Genomic DNA, 20,391 nt, shown 5'->3' with positions numbered 1-20,391 from the left:
CCAAAGTACGTGAGCTAAAAGTTATTTTTGCTGACATTCGGTGATACCTAATGAAATTGTAGTAAGTACAAAACAGACAATTGTGACTTTCACTTCTATTGTTTTCACTTTAAAGATAAGTAAATCTAGTTCTGTTTTGTTCATTTATGTTGTAACTTACTGTTAATATATGTGGTAACCACCCTAATAAGTTGTCTGTTACCTTCATGCTCTTACCCTAATAATCAGGGATACTTATCTATCCTAGTAGTGAGTCAATTGTTTTCCTTGGTTTTTTTTGAGGATTGTTTTGCAAGCTGGAAGTCGTTATGAGAGAATTAATTTTGTATTTTGCCAGAGGCAGTAATTTTGCCCAGGCTTTTATAGCATCCCAGGGAATTGTTCAGAGTAACTGCTAATTACTGCTTTAATATTTTCTCCCTTAAATGTATAATTCTTTTGTGCAGAGAAGGGACTTTGTCATTGGTGAGGCTGAACCTACAGATGCAGAGTCAGAGTGGCACAGTGAAAATGAGGAGGAAGAAAAACTAGCTGTGAGTAGAAACTAATGATTAGTTTGAAAATTTGATAAAGTACTAATTTTGTTTATATAGCCTGAAAGATACTATCTTAAATCTAATCTCTCTGAAATCTAGATTTCGTATAGAACTCTTGTAATAAGCACATGCCTGGAGTGAACACAATGACATATAGGACTTGTCTACATGAACAATTAGTTCATGGCAAGTTGGGCTGTGAATTTAATCTATTCCGTTCGAGCCCACCATAGACTGTCTGTGGACCCTGCTGACATGTATTAACAGTTTGTTAATGCTCTTTGATATCCACCCTTTTTCAAAGAGGACAAGATTAAAGCGTATTATCAAACTGTTAATGTGTGTCAGCAGGGTCCACACAGATAGTTAGTCCACGGAAGGCTAGTGTGGCGTAGCTTCTCACTCTAGCTTGCTATGAACTAAATGTTTACATAGACAAATCCAAACTTTATTCAGTGTTCTAAAATCATAATCCAGTTTGCTTTTAATTTTTCATGTAAGCAAAAATACTTAAGACTTAATTTAAATAACAGGAAGGGAGAGGAGTTAAGGGCCAGTGTTGGCACAAGAACAAATGGATATAAACTGGCCATCAGTAAGATCAGGCTTGAAATTAGACACTACTTGGATGGATAGAAACCTGTGAAGTTCTGAAATAGCCTTCTAAAGGGAGTTGGGGAGGGGGGAAAACTTAATCTGTTTTAAGGCTGAACGTGGTAAGTCTGTGGAGGGGATGGTATGATGAGATTACTAAAAGCAGTCGTGGCTTGCCCGTATGCCATTGTAGACAATGTCTCCAACAGTTGGAGACAAGACAACAGATGGGGAGGGCTCTGAGTTACTACAGGTAACTTTACCAGATCTGTGTCAGTGATGGATTTTGACCACATACTCAGCGTTTAACTGATTGTCATATCTGGGTTTGGGAAGGAATTTTTCCCCAGGTCATGTTAGAAGAGAGCCTATTTTTGTTCTGTTTTTTGCCTCCCTCTGTAGCTTGGGGCACTGGTCACTTGCAGGTTTGAACTAGAGTAAATAGTGGATTCTCTGTAACTTTGAAGTCTTTAAATGAAGATTTGAGGACTTCAGTAACTCATCCAGGGTTATGACCCTACTACAGGAGTGGATGGGTGAGGTTCTGTAGCCTGCAGTATGCAGGAAGTCAGGCTGGATGATCATGGTGGTCACTTCTGGCCTCAAAGTCTCCATTTAAAATTTAAATTTCAGAAATTTACTGAATTTTTACACCAGTATATTGCCATCAACCAATACTGTTTAATGGCTGTTATTCCTTATCGTTTGCACTGTTCGTAACCTGTTGACAGTATCTTTCTGCTGATGGGTTCCATTCCAGTGCTACATAAATCACCAAAGTAAGAGAAGGCTGGCTAGCTAGCTGGCTGTTCTTTATTTTGGGGGACATAACTAGCTTTTAGTACTATGAGTATGGATTTGACAAATAGATAGCTCATACTTTGGTAAAGTGTATTGTAAAAGCAAGTTTTATTCCAATAAAAAGCATGCTGGCTGCTGGATCTTTATATATTCTCTATGTTGTAGAAAATATTTAGTTTTAAGAAGGCTCTTCTATAGCTTCAGCACATTACATTTATATTTAATGAGTTTTAGGAACTCTCAAAGTCTTTTTTTTTTTTTTAAACCTTTCTGAGGGGAAGAAATGTCTTTAAATTTAAAAAAGTGTGTGTTGCTTTTCACTCTTCGCACGTATGCACTTTTTCCTTCCTGACTTGTTCTCCATTTTCTTTAGTCATTCTTATCTCTTTGCAAAATTAATACTACCCTCATTCTATATTTACTAGTCATTGTATTTGATGGTAATCCACAATACTACCACAAGCACAAACGACAAGGTGTCTAAATCTATGGGGTGAGTGGCAACAGTTTATGAAATTACTGGCATGTGTTGAGGACCACCTTTTGGTAACTTCCAGCAGTCCTCAAGCAACTGAAGTTTGTAGTGCTTTGAGACTTCCTTTTTACTATTCTTATGTATATACACAAGTTCAATTAATCTTATGAATTGCTGTAAATATTGCCCGAATTTGATCCTCTTGTAGTAGTAATAAATTGCTGTTCCCTGCTCTTGACTCATCACTCAAATAGCAGATCTTGTTGGAGGCAATTTTAAGAGCTTCTGGTGATGCTTCCTAGTGGTGGGAGTGCAAAGCAGCAGATTTCTTCATGATCAAGAACTGGATTTGCTGTGGTATTGGATGAGGGCACAGTAGCAGGGGCGTGTATTAGCACAATCCCATGCTGAATTTTAGTTCTGTATTAAAAAAAAAAAAAAAAATCTCAACATACAACAAGCAGCTTTCATATATCTTTTAATATATTTGAAGACTGTGGAGTTGTACCCCAAAGAGAAGAACCCGGACAGCATATTCTGTAGGCACTTTTCATTATTACATTGTCATGACTTTTATAGCAGCCATAAGTTTGCCAGGTCTTTCCTAGAAGACTTGGAAAGACAGTCGCTGCCCCACAAGCTACCAATTTAAATTTTAGGCAAAGCACAGTGAAAATGACAAACAGAGAATTGGTCTATGTCTTGCCCTGTAGAACAGTACATCCACTTAGTTTAGGCATGTACCTGTCTTTAGGTTTTATTATTTTAGTGTATTTTAAAAAAAAACAAAACCTGAGTATAGCGAGTGAAATTGGAAACTTATCTGTTTGTTTCTTGTTGTCAAGAATTCCATGCAAATTGAAAGCACTTTAAACTAGTGCCAAACCAGCAGCAGTTGTAAGTACTTTAAAATTTACAAATATGGAAAGACAGTTGTAAATCAACATGGGATCTGTTTGATGTGATTTGTAAGTGGAATTGACTGTCTTGGTTTAAAACCATCTCTAAGAATGAACTTTCAAGTCACAATTTTCAGGAATCTGACAGCATTTTAAGCATCTACAGGAGAACTTAAGAGTTACAAACACCTCCAGGAATGGAGGTTGTTTGTAACTCTGAACAAAACATTATTATTGTTTGAAAAGTTTACAGCTAAACATTGACTTAATATACCTTTGAAACTTTACTTTGCAGAAGAAAAATGCTGCTTTCCCTTTCCTTTTTTAGTAGTTTGTTTAAACAGTACTGTACTGTATTTGCTGGTGCATGCATGTGTACGCACGCTGCTGCCTGATTGCTTACTGTCGGTTCCAAATGAGGTGTGTGATTGACTGGTCAGTTTGTAACTCTGAGGTTTTACTGTAGTGTTTTATACTAAGTGTGGAAGGCTCTTAATTATGGAGAGTTTGTGCTTTTCTTAAACACTTCTATGTTTACTTCATAGGGAGACCTCAAAAACAAAGTAGTAATAGAAGAGAAAGAAGCAGCAGCCGCAGCAGAAGAGTCAAATCCCAAAGGAATTCCAGACTTCTGGTTTACAATCTTTAGAAATGTAGATATGCTAAGTGAATTAGTACAGGTAATCTAATTCCATTTGAAAAAGCTAACTTCACCTGCTTTTTTTCCCCAATTACTAGATGATACTTGAGGAAGATGTGAGTAACCAAGAGCTTGCAGTTCTTGCGAATCCTTTACCTGGTTCTTTGTTTGTTACTAAGTGAAAGTTTTTGATAAATAAGATCTAAGCTGTTTGGAAACTGGTATTGCAATTAGTTCTGCATCCATTAGAGCATATATTCACATTCTACTCACAAAACAATTATTCCCATACATTTTTGCCACTTTATTTCATAAAAGTTTAGGTCGGGGCGGGCAAACTTTTTTTTTTTTTTGGCCTGAGGGCCACATTGGGTTTCGGAAATTGTATGGAGGGCCGGTTAGGGGAGGCTGTGCCTCCCTGTATTGGACTGTATTTGTATATTTGATACATTTTGTTGCATTCTGCCCTTATACAATTTATCCTATTAACTTTCTGTTAATATTTTGGAATAATCCCCTAAAACCAGTCATTTTTATACATCTGTCATGTCATGCCTCTGCTTTGCAGTGGAAGTAGTAATTGGATTTTTCATCTTCCAAGAAGTTTAATTTTCAGTCACTGTTAGCCGACGGCCAAGGATGTTTGGTGAGGTGCCAGCTATGCCCGTTTATACCATCCGTGACTTTAACCGCTAGGACGCACTGTCCCTTCGCGGCGGGCAGCCCGGGCTAGGCTGACGGATGCCCCAAGGTCCTAACCACCCGTGACTTTAACTGCTAGAGCTCAGAGCCCCTTCGCAGCGGGCAGTCAATACTGACTGACAGGTGCCCCAATGGCAGCACTAAGAGCCTCTCCACACCCGTGACTTTAACTGCTAGAGCTCAGAGCTCCTTCGCAGCGGGCAGCCAGGATTGACTGACAGGTGCCCCAAGAGTTTGCCCCGTGGAGGCGGCACAACTCAACGCTAGGCTCTTAGTACTCTCACCTAATGGCCAGGCTTTAGAGCCAAAACGGCTGAGGTTCTTTAATTGTGTCGGCTGCTTTACAGTAAACCAGAGAAAACAAGTCAGGCTTATGCATAAATGGTTACCAAAATTTATTAAGCTAGATTCTAATCATGTGGTTACAAAATTGCTAGTGCCTACTTATTTAAATGTAGAGATGTTACACACACAAACAAGTTACAAAACTGAAGCCACAATCCCAAAGAAAGAAAACAAAGTATAGAGCTCTATTTCAAAATATGTGTACACTAAAGATAGGAGATCAGGTGTGGGTGCTTCTTACCCTCCTTGCATCTCTCGATTCCAGCGGTGCCAAGCCAGGATCGGTCACTCAATTCCGCGGAAAGACGAATAAGGGACAAGGCGTAGGGACCCTCTTAGCTGCAGAAGCCTTGGGAGGCTGTCACTTATCTGACCAGCAGATAGATAGTGAAAAGCACTCAAAAATCATGGTGCTGTAGGTCCCCTACTTATACCTCTGTACTCCTTTATTCTCTTTCTCCTTTCTTATGCCAAATTGAGGCTGGTCTGTCTGGGTGACGCCAGCTTTCGCAAGAGTAGTTTACACTTGCAAGGGAGAGAAACAATAAGTGTTGACTACTGGACATTTCTTTTATCAGGGTAAATATTTTCCCAACTAGGATGTTGGTGTGTGTGCATCACGCTAGTTAGTAGGGGCTAAGAGCCATGTCTGTCACAGGGCCTCTGCCTGCTGTGAGCTTAATCGTTGTATCTGCCCCCAGAGGCACATTGTAGCAGTACACCTGTGCTTCTCACAGCTTCAAAGGCTGTGCTGGAATATATGTTAAGTGCCCTGTTCCAGCTTCCTCCTGTGTTTCCAGCAATGCTGGTCTGAGGGGGGGGGGGGGGGGCCTGGCTGTCTGGCTACAGTCACATGCTACCCCAGGAGATGGCAACTTTAACTTCAAAGATAGGATGACAGATTTCAACAAATGAGAATTTGGCAAATGACAGTTCTAAACTAGCTTCAGAGAACTTGGATCTGAATTTCAAATTTATCACAAACTTGTGATCAAATTACTAGGTTCTACATAGCTCACTGCTCTGAAGTGAGCTAATTTAGATTAAAATTTGCTTTTCGAAATACTGCCTATTCAAACTTTTTTCCCTTTCTGTTTAGGAATATGATGAACCAATTTTAAAACACCTGCAGGATATTAAAGTGAAATTTTCTGAACCTGGACAGCCTATGGTACGTATTGTTTGTTTTTTGGTTTGTTTGTTTTTTTTGTGTGGTGTTTTGTCTTTGTGTTTTTTTTTTTTTTAAAATAGCACACAGTAGCAACGGGCGATGGTTCAGTATGTTTTTGATCTCTCCCTGCGTACAGCCATCAGTGTGAAGACATGGGGTATACTGCTCTGACTAAAGATTCCAAGCTTCAGGTTCTTAGCACAGATTTGTAGTCGTTTTTCTTGCCCTTTGTCTTGTAGTCTAGTCAGTCTTTATCATCACCTTCAACTCTATTCTACCTCCTCTTGTTGCCCCTTTACTTAGGTTTAAAAAGAGTGAACTAATTTTTGTATTTAAAAATTGAAACTGCTACTTATGCCATATTTAGTGAATGTTATTCAAAAAGAATCGTGTACTGTTCATCACATTAGAAAAACTATACCTTCCCCAAAATAAAAAATGGAAATCAGTGTGACTTAAGTTGTTAATTTAAAGCAGTAATGAAAAATATGGTAGAGATGGAAAAATACAAAATTTTGAATGAAAGATTTTTTTATATAAACTTTTTAAACTGCACTTAGAAACATTTTTTTCCAGATAAATATACACTTAAAGTTAATATCAACACAGCAGCTGGGAGAAGTGATTCCCAGCTCAAATAGATATACATACACACTAGCTAAGCTCATGCTAATGCCTAAAATAGCTGGGTGGCCACAGCAGTTTGTTACCCATTTAAGTAGTCCCACTCAACCTGCTGCAGTCATACTTGTGTGGTTAGCCTGAGCTGCAACCCATGGCTCCATGGTCACATTGCTATTTGTTGTTTCTAGCTTAAGCCGAGCTAGCATGCTTAAGTCTACCTGAGCTGGGAATTATACCTCCTAGCTGCTGCATAGATGTGTACTGACTTCACTTTTTTTTTTACAGTTTGTCAAGCTTCTAGTGCAATCTTATCTGTGGAAGGAAAAAGCTAAACTACTAGTGGAGTTTATAAATGAGCACACGCAGGGAATCATTTGGCGCTTACCTTCAGAAATTAACTTAAATCAGTATGTCTGGCTCAACCTAGATGTTTTAAAGTTCAATCATGATATCAGGAAGCCAACGTCTTGGCAACTACACCAGAGAGTATTCATGGACTTCAACTGTAAATCTACAATTTTTGAGACCGTTTATTATAATAGGTTTCAGAGTAACAGCCATGCTGGTCTGTATTCACAAAAAGAAAAGGAGGACTTGTGGCACCTTGGAGACTAACAAATTTATTTGAGCACAAGCTTTTGCGAGCTACAGCTCACTTCATCGGATGCATTCGGTGGAAAATACAGTAGGGAGATTTATATACACAGAGAACATGAAACAATGGGTGTTACCATACACGCTGTAACGAGAGTAAGGTGCCACAAGTACTCCTTTTCTTTTTATTATAATAGAAGTCATTGCCTTGACAGTAGGTCATGCCAATCCTCTTTTGAATCAAGCACGGCTTGTCTCAAAGATATTTGTCATGGACATCTGCAAGGCAGCAACATTTGCAAAACATAATTGCTTGCATTCAGTTTCCATAAGGAAATCCCATTTTGGTGCCTTAACACCGCATAACTTGTTTTTGTACTTGTTTGGATTTCTGTACTGTGGAATTCCTATTCTTTCAGGGTGTCCCTTACTTAAAGTGGCTAAACATCTCATGAGTGCATGGTTTTTGTTGTTTGTTATTTAACTGGTACATCCTTCAGGCTACCTGTGTTATCCTGAATATTTTGGGGAGGTCTTTGTTCTGTGTGTGTTTTTAAAATACCTATTCAGGCATCACTGGCTGGCCTAGTTCAGGGGTTCTCAAATTTCATTGCACTGTGACCCTTCTGACAAGAAAAATTACTACGCGACTCCAGAAGGGACCGAAGCCCGAGACCATCCAAGCCCCACCATCCTGAATAGGAAGGGCCAAAGTCCAAGCCCCAGTACCCCGGCGCCAAAGCTGAAGCCAGAAGTCTTCTGCTCTAGGCGGGGGGTCTGTAACCTGAGCCCCGAAATCCAGGGCTCATGCTCTTTTGGCTTTGGCCCTGGGTGGTGGTGCTTGGTCTTCAGCTTTGGCCCCAGCAAATCTAAGCCAGCCATGGCGACCTCATTAAAATGGGCTCACGACCCCCTTTGAGGTCCCAACCCACAGTTTGAGAACCCCTGGCCTATTTGTTGTCTGTTTGTAAAAAAAAATCTTTTGTGGGATGGGGTGAAGGAGACCACAACCTCCCTGAAGTTTCTTTCCATCCCTCTGAATTTCATTCCTGGAGTATCTTCTTTAGAGAAGGCAAAAGTACTTGCCTGTAACTGCTTTTTTGAAAGTATCATTCTGACAAGATTCTTGCTCATGTCCCTTCAGACTTCTTGACGATGTTGTTGGTTTTTGCACGTTGACCCTGTTTTTACATTTTTTGTAAGGGGATGGATGGCAGGGAGGAAGCTTTCTTCCTGCAAAGTTGAAACTGACTACAGTGTTCTAAGGGTAATGGTCAAACTCATGCTGGCTCAGGCTGGCCAGTAGAGGGCCTTGCAAATGCTCCACCTACTATCACTGCTCTTAAATGAAAATCCCTAAGAGCTTAGAGCTGACATTGTTTTGTTAGGTAGCTGAGACCAGGGGTCCCGTCAGAATATTTTTAGAAAAATCAAATTTACAAGTAATCTTGTTTTCTCTCAGCTACCACAGAGTAAACTTCTTTCTGGTTCTTGTGCATTAATACATTTCTGTGGCTTGAAAACGCTACACTGGGATGTTTGTCAAATAAATTACTCAGTTGGGTTTTTTAATCCTTGCAAACTGACTCTAGTCTGTAATTTTTTTCCTCAAAAATATTTTAACTTCTATTCACAGCCTCTCTTCACACTTCATTGTGTGACTGTTTATATTGTTGAGTGTTGTGACAGTGCAGTTGTCCATGATAAAAGGTGTGTACACACACCAGATTTGTTTCATTGCAGGACAAGTAGCAAAAAAGATGGACTTTCCCAAAAGCTTTAATGATTACAAGAGTTGGAGAATAATTTGACTTCATTCTGTGAGGTGCCCCGGCTCTGTAAAATAAAACAATAGCTCAAACTAATTGAGGGAGTAAAATATAAGGGAAGGAGTAGCCATTGAGGCAGACGACGCTAATAACTTTAGCGAGAGACTTAAAGTGCTCTCAAAGCAGGGAGAATGGTCCAAGATGTATGCCAAGTGAGTTTGTCACAGAGGGGCATACAATACCATATGCACAATGGTCTGTTGCCTGCCAACCTAAGATACAACCAGGAGATCCCAAACTTGGTGGGTTGTGTTTGAGCACAGAAACAAACCCTTTAAAGGGTTTTGATTTTTTTATCCAAATAAAACTTCTTAAAGTGTAGTTCAGAGAATGTTAATAAAAACTCTTCTGTTCTGCAGATAATGTCATACTGTCACTCAGCTTAATTTTCTGTGGTTTAAAATAGCTTAAACAAAATTGCAGTTACACTTGATTTTTAGGGCTGGTCAGATTTTACCAATCAATTTCTTTTCTTGCCATTTGCACTGTTCGTAACCTGTTGACAGTATCTTTCTGGTAATGGGTTCCATTCCAGTGCTACATTAAATCCAATAATAGAAGACTGACAAACTCAATGTCTTTTCTAGCTTTGGGACAAACTTCATAAAAAGACACTGAAACTCTTACCCACTTTACAGGAAAACTGCTCTCTGGTCTTTTATAATAGTGACTTTCTGAAAAATGAGTCACTAATTGTAATAGTAACAGCATTGTGTGTAACTTCAATACTTGGGATTTTTTTCATTGCAGAAAGTACTCACTGCCTAAGTATGTTATGAATTACCAGATTCTAATAAAACAGTTTCTCTGCTTCAGAGGCATAAGCTGCAAACTAACTAATGGAATTATCCGTAATTTTTGTTTTGGACCAAATGTGACCTTAGCATAGTTGCTGCAGTTCAAGAAAGGCAGTTTTTAAAGGAATATAATCAAACCTTGATACTGAGGAGTCATGTTCATACTATAACTTGTTCTGTTCAGTTTATTTTAAATGTCAGATACATCTTGCTCACAAATGACCTCAATAAATCTTAGTCTTCAATATTTAGCAAAATTGGTCACATTTTGTAGGGGAGATTGTCTTCCAGTCTTAACTATCAGGATCCTGTAGCTAGGTACTATGCTCTCAAACTACAGTGATTCACTTTCAGAATATCACTTCAGTAAGTGGTTTTCTAAATAAATTGGAGAAGGTTTCAAACTATACGCATGTCAAAGAACATTTAATATATTGCTCTGATTTGTTATCTTGAAGAGAGATTTACAAAATAGTATTGCTATAACTTCATTCTTATTTTTTTATATATCTGGATTTCTTAATTCTGTAGTATTTTTCTGAAAACTAACTTTTTTTTTTCTGGAGGAGGGAAGGGTGTTGGCATTCCATTGTTGTCTAATTCCATTTCAGATCTGCTTCTAGTTGCACAACACTGCCAGCCCTGCAAATGTTCTCACAAATCAACAATAGTAAGATTTTTGCTGGCAAAATGGCCATCAGTTATCCCATGTAACATGAGTATTCAGTGGGGTTGTATAAGTGTTTGTTGCAATTTTTTAAAAAAAATTTAAATAAAATACAAAAATGTTTTGTTTCTTAATGAACAGTTTTGATTTTTTTAAGATTCCATTCCTTCATGCCCATTTTTTTTTTCAGCCACAACTATTAAATTAATTAAACCTGAATTTGTGGATTGTTTGTATCCCTCCACAAGGCATTTTCTGGCAAGTTTACTACTTGCCAACATTCTCTCTTCCCCCCCCGGTTCTCACTAGTGACAGATACTCAGCTTGACTTTTAGAGCCAAGGCTGAGTTTGTATAAACTCCGCAGAGTTTACAAGTCTCCCCCTCACCTTTTTAGCTTTACAAACTTAGTAAGATGCAACGCCTGTTCCTCTTAAAAAGAAGATCAAAGTATTATCCAAGTCTATTTCTGTTAATTATTGTACTTTAAAAAATCATTACTATAGTCAGTAGATATGTATTTAACACATGCTCTTTCAATTTCCTCTTACCTGTATTTGTTCAGAATTTGGTCATCTTACTGTTTTTGGTGGTGGTTGTTTTTTGTTTTTGTTTTTTTTTAAAGTCGGGTATAGTTTAAAACAATAATGGACCTTTCTTTTAGTCTTTCTCATTAGAGTTCTACTTCGAGCCCAATGACTACTTTACTAATTCAGTCCTGACAAAAACCTACAAGATGAAGTCAGAGCCAGACAAGACTGATCCCTTTTCATTTGAAGGCCCTGAAATAGTTGATTGTGAGGGGTAAGGAAAATCTTTGTTTTAAAAATATTTTTGGAGCTTCTAGTCTGTATTCTCCCGGACTCTATTTTTTTATCTTAGTAATGGTTGATACTAGGAAAAAATCTTGTGGATGAAAGCATGAAGCTGGTAGTATAGATAGTGAACTCTAAAAGTTTTATTCTGTGCAGATGGAATATAATATGCATTTAAAACTGTGCCTCTCCTGTTCAAGGGATTAGTAGTGAGGATACAAGTCTTTCAAATTCAGTCCAGGAAGGTAGTGGCTAAAAGTTGTTTTGGTTCAAAGTTAATGGCTGGTCTCGGTCTAGTCCTTATTGGGCATTTGCCTGCCTCACAAACACTACAATCACAATTGGCATTAAATTAGCATTCTTGAAGTTCAACAAAAAACTTTTCAATAGTCACGTGTAGGCCTGGCAGAACTTGATTTTTATATAATTAAAAGAAATTGGATATTTATTTTTAAGCATCTTTTCCTGATTCTTATGAATTTAAATTTTCGGTGGTTGGAAATTAGGGGGGGATCAGACAATAAGTTAACAGTGGATGCTGAGATTCAAAAAGTTAAAGCTTTATAACTATTAATGCAAAAATTGTCAACATCAGTGTCAGAATACACAAATTAAATATCCTTAAATCCAACTCGGAGTTCTCAAATAGCATTTTCTTACTTTGGCTATCTGTAATTTGTTTTCAATGGCAATTTTTTTCTCCATTTGTGTGTGCAGCAAAATCAATATTTACTAATAAAAATGTAATCCTTCCAAACCTAGTCAGGTATGAGCTATCCTCTAAGTCTTTTTTGACACGGTCCATGGAAGATTGAGGTATGTTGACAAGTGTGCTGAAACTAAGGCACCCTGCCAACGTGCCTCAAGTGTTCAGAATATTGCAAGCAAACATTTATATTTGGAAACAGTTGATGCAGGGGTCCCCTGGTGGAAAAAAGAGAAAGTAGGAGGGACACTTTATGCTAGTGGTTAGGACATCTACATGGGAGGTGGGAGATCCTGGGTCCAGGCCCCCTGCTCCAATAACCCTTTCCTTATTTATTCAGAGTGCAACAGCTTCAACAGGAAGGTGTTTCATTTCAGAATATCCCATAGGTCAATGGCTAGAGCACTCTCGTGAGAGGTGGGAGACCTCTCTGTTCAGATCCTTTCTCCCACTCTCTGGTAGAAAGTGGGGAATTGAAGTGGGTCTCTCACATCCCAGCTGAGTGCTCTTATCTGCTGGACTAAAAGTTCTAAGGGGGCACCACCCCTTTCTCGTCGTCGTGCAGCTGGATTTTGAATGGAGTCCAGTCTGGTAGGTGACATCTGAGCTTGCCTACTGGATCAGGCCCTACACATGATTTAAGCAGCTGAACACCTGTCTTCCCATGTTTGTGAATCGTTCTGGGACTTAGGTGGGAGATGGGTGTCTGGACACCTAAAGGAAGACATCAGTGTGCATGCTCACAGGCAAGAATATATGCAGTAGGAAACTTTTGACTCTGAAAAACATAGGCACCGAATCGGCTTAGGTGCCTACAGGATTTGATGGCAGTTTTGTGGATCGCAGTGGAGCCAGAACTGGAACTTGGGTGCTGAAATGGGAGACTAGGTGTCTAAGGCTATGTCTACACTACGTAGGGTAGCGCTGAAACGCTGCTGCAGTCAATGCACTGGGGGCTGATTTAGTGGGTCTAGTGAAGACCCGCTAAATCGATGGCAGAGCGCGCTCCAGTCAACTCCAGTACTCCTCCAGGAATGAAGGGACCGTAAGGTAAATCAACGGGAGAGCGTCTCCCATCGACCCAGTGCTGTGTAGACACCACAGTAAGTCGACCTAAGCTACATCCACCTCAGCTACGTTACTCACGTAGCTGGAGTAGTGTAACTTAGGTTGACTTAGCGCAGTACTGTAGACATAGCCTGAGTCAGGGGTTTAGGTGCCTAAGTACATTCATGGATCCCACGCTTAATTACTGGGATCAGTAGAGCAAGAAAGCAATTGTTCATTGACCCTATCCATGTAACAGCTAATTATCAAATTGTTCTGTGAGACCAACTGTGGAACAAGATGTTTTTGGCCACTGAACTGTTGGCTAAGTGTGCCAAGCAGCCTTCTTTAATTAAGGGTTTGTTTTAGTTAGGACAGAACTGTTTATGCTGCAGCTCATTCAGTGGTACCAGTAGTCATGACTAAACTTCATCTAGATATAGCCTCTCACTTGAGGTGCAGGGAGAACCAAGTCAGGTGACGTTCTGGCAGCAAGGACCGGAACAGCAAGCAGTTTCTCGTTTAGTATACGCTGGGCTCAGTTCTTTGGTTGTTTAGTCCAAGCTGTGCTTTGCACACGACTAGGGCAGGGGACTGTAAATATGGCTGTCTCTCCTTCACAGTTCCCTGATTCTTGGTGCAATGGGACTACTCTGATCCCTGGTATGAGCAGATATTGAACTGTCTCTTAATTTATGCTTGGCTGCCTGCAGCTCAAAGGGAATGTGCCAGGAGCATAGTGACACTCTGGCCATGCCCCCACTTCCCCACCTAGGGATTCCCTGACAGCACCTAGGGATTCCCTTACAAAAACAAAATACCTGGCCAGATGCAGAAAGTTTATAGCTTCTTTTCATTGACAGAATTGTGCAAAAAGGTGTGAACAGATATTTGGCTCCTGCATTTAAGAAAATGTTGGTTTGTACACTGAACATTAGTCCTTGTAACTACAACATTAATAAATTCAATATGTTCAAAATAGGTTTAGCATTTTGTAAAGCAGTCTCAATTATCTATGCCTCGATTTTTATTGCACTAAATGCCTTATTTCCCGTCTTCCCCCAAATGTCTTTTTGCATTAAAGCCTTTATTCCTTGTGCTGTTTTTAGGTGTACTATTGAATGGAAGAAAGGAAAAAATGTTACAGTTAAAACAATCAAGAAGAAGCAGAAACACAAGGGTCGAGGCACAGTTCGAACAATTACCAAACAAGTACCCAATGACTCTTTTTTTAACTTCTTCAGCCCCATAAAAGGTAAGCTTGTTTGAGCAGCAAAAAATACCTGGATTTTTGCAGTTACCCAAACTCTGTTTTTACAAAAGTAGTTTCTTCATAGTGGCTATATTTAGGCTATATGTTGTTCTGCCTTTATGATGTGACTGTGGTAACATTTAGCCACTCATTTGAAGATATTTATATCAGTCCTAAGCAGTGGGATTTATATTGGGGGAGTTTTAGAGTACTAAAACAGACTGGGTGTTGTCACTCTAGTTTTGACGCTGTAAATATCTGGAGCCTGAAACAAGTGCTATTTATTAGCCTGAAAAAGCTGTTATTTGCTAATAACTAAACTCAGATTTTGCCTTGACTATAACTATAGCTAGAGTAACTCATTTAGCAATAAGCTAATTCTACAGGGAATTATTAGCTGAAGAACAGTGTAGACAGGACTCCTTTTGTTAGCATATTGTGCCTGGCCCATGTTCTTAATATTACTAGTTTTAAGGATATTTTACTTTTTACCACAGGGTGGCTCCATACTTCTATTCTAGATGTAATGTGTGAAGATTTCACATCCAATCTTGGTTCAATAGACCAATCTCACTTAAGTCTTCAGTAGTTACGTCCTGTTCACCCTGTAATTATGTTAGGCACTACAGCAAACCCTATCATTGTATCCAAGTGCTAATCTGACCAAATTAAGCAAAATTGCTAGTGCACTTCAAGAGGCCTTGTGCTCTTTTCCCTTTTCTGGGTAGTAAGCCCTGTTTGCACCAGGGGAGTTTCTGCAGTTATGTTTATCTGCCATACAGAGAGATAAAATACATACCTGTGACTGCCATATCCTTATATATGTTATGTGCATTCTTTTTTGGTCTCTATTTGATATTTTGGAACACCTATTTGTATACCTTGAAACCTCCATAGTAATAAGAGTAATAATAATACCTTGCTCTTTATATGGGGCTTTTCATAAGTACCTATCACATTATGTAAGATATAAATAGTAATGCCACCAAACATTATTTTATTTTTATATAAACATTCACTTTCTTCAAACAAGACAATCACAAATTGCATGAGTTGTACCTGGATTTGGGATGTTGGGGAGGATATAAATGTAGTGGGCTAGATTCTTTGGCATGCCAGAGCTCCATAATCTGAAAAGCAGTGCAGATTTGGCATTATGCTACTTTTCTACTTTGACCCTGGGGGTATCCAAAGACCACATTAGCACCCCTGTGGCTTCTCTAGATTGCAACAGGAGTCAAACTTATGCTGGCTGGAATGGTGCTTTGGAGACCATTTTGCTGACCCCAGGGTTGCTGGAACACACTCCAGCTACATCACCACTTGTCCCAAACTTGCCTCTGGAGCAGGACCAGCTGGTGTAGAGCTAGCTGGCTTTAGAGGATTTCCCTATGATAGGAGTATTCCCAGTGGCTCAATAACTTAAGTTTCACTTGTGCTGTTATGATGCAAAGAGAATTTAGCCTGGGCTGCAGGTTTGGCCACTACATACTGTTGTATGTCATTCAAGATGGTTTGAACTGTATTAACATAGAGAAATTTCTTCTGCAAGTTATACCAGTGTGTATTCTGTCTGTCTGGAGTAAATATGTGGCTCCTTCAAATGCCTTACAAATCTTGGTGCTGGCAAACTGATACTGGTGAGCTGTAAGGTCAAAGAAAATGGCACACATTTCGCTTAATACAGTGTATGCATAATTCTCACATATGTTTTCCTAATGCTGCAGACTGCTAAAGTTGGAAGGTATTAAAAAAAAAAAAGTAGACTTGTTTAATATTTTAAACTATACTTAACTAGATTGTAAATAAGAGTCCAACCATCTGAGATTGGTCTCTGATGGCAACCTCCAACCTTCTCTTTAAATATGTGAGTTTTTGAGAAGTGTTTCATCATGTGAACTTCATAGATGATGCACTGATCAAAAATGGTCATAGGTTTTTTTTGGTAGACATGTCTCCTTTTGTAAACTGCCTGGTTAATCCCTTGGTAGCACCAGCACATGTTGTGTAGTCTCCCCAAGTCTTTCATAATTAGGCTTGGAAGGATTGGATTTTTGTTAGTAAATGTGGATTTCAGATGTAAACACAAACTAATGAAAACATTTATTTTCACCGATTGAAATTTACAAATAGGCAAAGTTTAAAAAAAAAAAAAAAAGCTGCTTGAACTTCTTAGCACTTGATTTTAAGGAGATTTAATACATATTTTCATATGTGATGGTGATCCCTATAATTTTTGTGCCACTGAAAATCTAACTCAAACATCTTCAATTATACAAAGAAAATTAAACGTGAATTCTGCCATGCCTATTCATAATACATAGTTCATGTCTGGAATAGAAAATACTTGCACGTGGAATGTGTGTAAATATAGTATGGCTGTCAATCGCAGTTGACTCACACGATTAATTTTTTTAATCACGATTAATTTTTTATCGATTAATCAGTTTTAATCGCACTGTTAAACAATAGAATACAAATTGCAATTTATTCAAATATTTTTGAATTTTTTCTACATTTTCAAATATATTGATTTCAATTACAACACAATACAAAGTGTACAGTGCTCACTATTTTTAATACATATATTTGCACTGTAAAAATGATAAAATAGTAATTTTTCAGTTCACTTCATACAAGTAGTGTAGTGCAATCTCTTTATTGTGAAAGTGCAATGTAGATTTTTTTTTTGGTTACATAACTGCACTCAAAAACAAAACCATCTAAAACTTTAGAGCCTACAGGTCCACTCAGTCCTACTTCTCGTTCAGCAAATCTCTAAGACAAACAAGTTTGTTTACATTTATGGGAGATACTGCTGCCGGTTTCTTATTTACAATGTCACCTGAAAGTGAGAACAGGCATTTGCATGGCACTTTTGTAACTGGCACTGCAAACTATTTTTACATGCCAGATATGCTAACCACTCGTATGCCCCTTCATGTTTTGGCCACCATTCCAGAGGAAATGCTTCCATGCTGATGATGCTCATTTAAAAAAAACTATGCACTAATTAAATTTTAACTGAACTCCTTGGGGGAGAATAGTATGTCTCCTACTCTGTTTTACCCGCATTGTGCCGTATATTTCATGTTATAGCAGTCTCTGATGATGACCCAGCACATGTTGTTCGTTTTAACAACACTTTCACTGCAGATTTAACAAAATGCAAAGAAGGTACCAAGGTGAGCTTTCTAAAGATGACTACAAAATTTGACCCAAGGTTTAAGAATCTGAGGTGCCTTCGAGAATCTGAGAGGGAGATGATCTGGAGCATGCTTTCAGAAGTCCTAGAGCAACACTCCAATGTGGAAACTACAGAACCTGAACCACCAAAAATAAAATCAACCTTCTGCTGGTGGCATCTGACTCAGATGATGAAAGAGAACATGTGTTGGTCTGCACTGCTTTGGATTGTTATCGAGCAGAACCCATCATCAGCATGGATGCATGTCCCCTGGAATGGTGGTTAAAGCATGAAGGGACATATGAATCTTTAGAGCATCTGTTACATAAATACCTTGCCACGCCGGCTACAACAGTGCCATGTGAATGCCTGTTCCCACTTTCAAGTGACATAAACAATAAGCGGGCAGCATTATCTCCTGCAAATGTAAACAAACTTGTTTGTCTGAGCAATTGGCTGAATAAGAAGTAAGTCTGAGTGGACTTTGTTTTGTTTTTGAATGCAGTTATTTTTTGTACATAATTCTACATTTGTAAATTCAACTTTCATGATAGAGATTGCATTACAGTACTTGTAAGAGGTGAGGTGAATTGAAAAATACTATTTCTCTTTTTACAGCACAATTTGTAATAAAGTGAGCACTGTACACTTTGTATTCTGTGTTGTAATTTAAATCAATATATTTGAAAATGTAGAAAAAAATCCAAAAATATTTGAATAAATGGTATTTTGTTGTTCAACTGTGCAATTAATCATGGTTAATTTTTTTAATCTCTTGACGGCCCTAATTTATAGGCAGATATAAATTTAGATATAGCGGTAATACACTAATTACTTGCATCAAGCAGGGTTTCATCTTGGCTTGCTGAAGTCATTATGAACAAAGACAGTAGTGGCAAAAGTTTAGACTCTGAAGAGCAGTACATTGGCATCTCATATGCTCCCCATGTGCAAGTGAGAATTGATTTATACCAAATTGTCACTTCTGGAGTGGGAGCTAGTGCACAATCTGTTGCTTGCGTTTGGTCTCATTAAATGATAACCAGTCTCTCCACTTTTGAAACGCAGGCACCTTAAGCCCTGCTCATGCAAAGAGAACTCTTGCTGCACGTCAATGAGGCTCTAGTAGATGCAGGATTCTGCCTGTTCAGTATTAATCACAGGATTGAGGCCTTAATTTGTAGCTAATATCAGTATATAAATACTTCTTGGAAAAGATCTTAATTTTCCGGTACGGCGGTAACAAAATCAAGGTATTTAATTTGTCAAGTGTTAATGCAGAGATAAAATATAGATGGCATTGGTTGAAAAGTGTATATCTTGAGTCTTCATATGCCATAAGTACCCAATGTTCTTTCTACAGAGGTGACATTTCCCTGTGCAAACATCTGGATGTGACCACATAGGAATGGCAGTGCAGGAATTTAAATTTTATAACTTTTTATATCTTCATTATAATGTGATTTGCAGTGACATTTAAATTGAATTTAACATGGGTTAGATTTAGGCCTTGTCGACACTACTGAGTTTTGTCAATGCAAGTTACGCAGATGATCAAAAACCAGTATTACATCGCTTGTGCATGTTCACACAATGTTCCTTCTGTTGGGAGAGCGCATCCACCCTTGGTGCTCTAACATAGACAAAGAGAGCAGTTCTGTTGTAGCTATTCCACTGTGCTACTTGCCACCTTCTGCAGCTAGGAGTTGTGGGAAGGCAGAATGGTTTGCAGTGCATCATGGATGATGGCTCAGTGTCCCATGATGTAGTTTTTTTCTGTCCCATCATTCTATGGGCTTCTCACTGCGTTTCACGGCATTTTTTAACAGCCCGTTTACTGTGTGCTCACCATCTGTGTCTGAAAGGATGGATTCTGCACTGCTCTCTACTTTTGTGATCACTGTTATGAACACATTGCAGCTGGTCATGCAGTATCTCATGAGCATCCAATCTGGACAAGAATCGGAGGTGCCTGACCTGCTGTGTGCCATGGAAAGAACACATTACTTTTGGCATTCACAGAGCAGCTGCACATGGTGGACAGTAACTTTCGGGCTTGGGAAACAAGCACTGGGTGGTGAGATCACATTGTTATGCAGGTCTAGCATGACGAGCAGTAGCTGTAGAACTTCCGGATGCAGAAAGCCACCTTCCTGGAACTGTGTGTAGAGCTCTCCCCAGCATGGCAACTCAAGGACATCAAAATGAGAGCTGCCCACTCAGTGGAGAAGCGTGTGGCAATTGCTGTGTGGAAGCTGGCAACTCCAGACTGCTACTGATCAGTCACAAATCAGTTTAGAATCAGGAAGTCCTCCGCTGGGGCTGCATTATCGTGAATGTGCAGGGTCATTAATTGCATCCTGCTACAAAGGACTGTGACTCTTGGCAATGTGCATGAAATAGTAGATGTGTTTTTGGTAATGGGATTCCCTAACTGCGGCGGAGTGATAGATGGCACACACATCCCAATCTTGGCCCTGGACCATCTTGTGCTGGAGTACATCAGTAGTACATCAGCTCCTCCGTTACCCCTGATTTCCCCTAAGCCTTTGCAGTGCTTCTGAGGGGTACAGGAAATATGGTTCTATACTGTAGTTTAAATGAATTATTACTCAGTTCTATATTAATATGCCTAGTAAGGAATCTATTTGTCAAAAAACATTTCCTGAATCTTTTTGGTGGTCTGTATTGTTACAGACATACTTGCTGAC

General features: G+C 39.0%; 1 protein-coding gene and 2 non-coding genes across 7 annotated transcripts in view; all 3 read left to right on the top strand.

The window, feature by feature from the left end:
• The window catches only part of NAP1L4 (nucleosome assembly protein 1 like 4), a 57,617-nt gene that overhangs the window by 23,132 nt on the left and 14,094 nt on the right, over positions 1-20,391 (top strand). For 3 of the 5 annotated variants that reach the window (XM_077818292.1, XM_077818290.1, XM_077818291.1), the window contains exons 6-10: positions 447-533; positions 3,851-3,985; positions 6,092-6,163; positions 11,338-11,477; positions 14,351-14,496. In XM_077818292.1, coding sequence (XP_077674418.1) covers positions 447-533; positions 3,851-3,985; positions 6,092-6,163; positions 11,338-11,477; positions 14,351-14,496 — 580 coding nt within the window. Of the gene's footprint in view, positions 1-446; positions 534-3,850; positions 3,986-6,091; positions 6,164-11,337; positions 11,478-14,350; positions 14,497-17,649; positions 18,421-20,391 lie in introns of those variants that run through there. The other 2 variants (XM_077818288.1, XM_077818289.1) reach the window with 1 other exon arrangement.
• LOC144267192 (small nucleolar RNA SNORA54) lies at positions 1,836-1,961 on the top strand. Its single transcript, XR_013346562.1, has one exon. It is a non-coding gene; the product is annotated as a small nucleolar RNA SNORA54 (small nucleolar RNA).
• On the top strand, positions 9,691-9,810 carry LOC144267191 (small nucleolar RNA SNORA54). The gene has a single exon (XR_013346561.1). It is a non-coding gene; the product is annotated as a small nucleolar RNA SNORA54 (small nucleolar RNA).

The sequence above is a fragment of the Eretmochelys imbricata genome, chromosome 6 (genome assembly GCF_965152235.1).
Source record: "Eretmochelys imbricata isolate rEreImb1 chromosome 6, rEreImb1.hap1, whole genome shotgun sequence".
NCBI lineage: Eukaryota > Metazoa > Chordata > Testudines > Cheloniidae > Eretmochelys > Eretmochelys imbricata.
The sequence above is the reverse complement of the archived record's forward strand: the minus strand, read 5'-3'. Positions and strand labels throughout refer to the sequence as shown.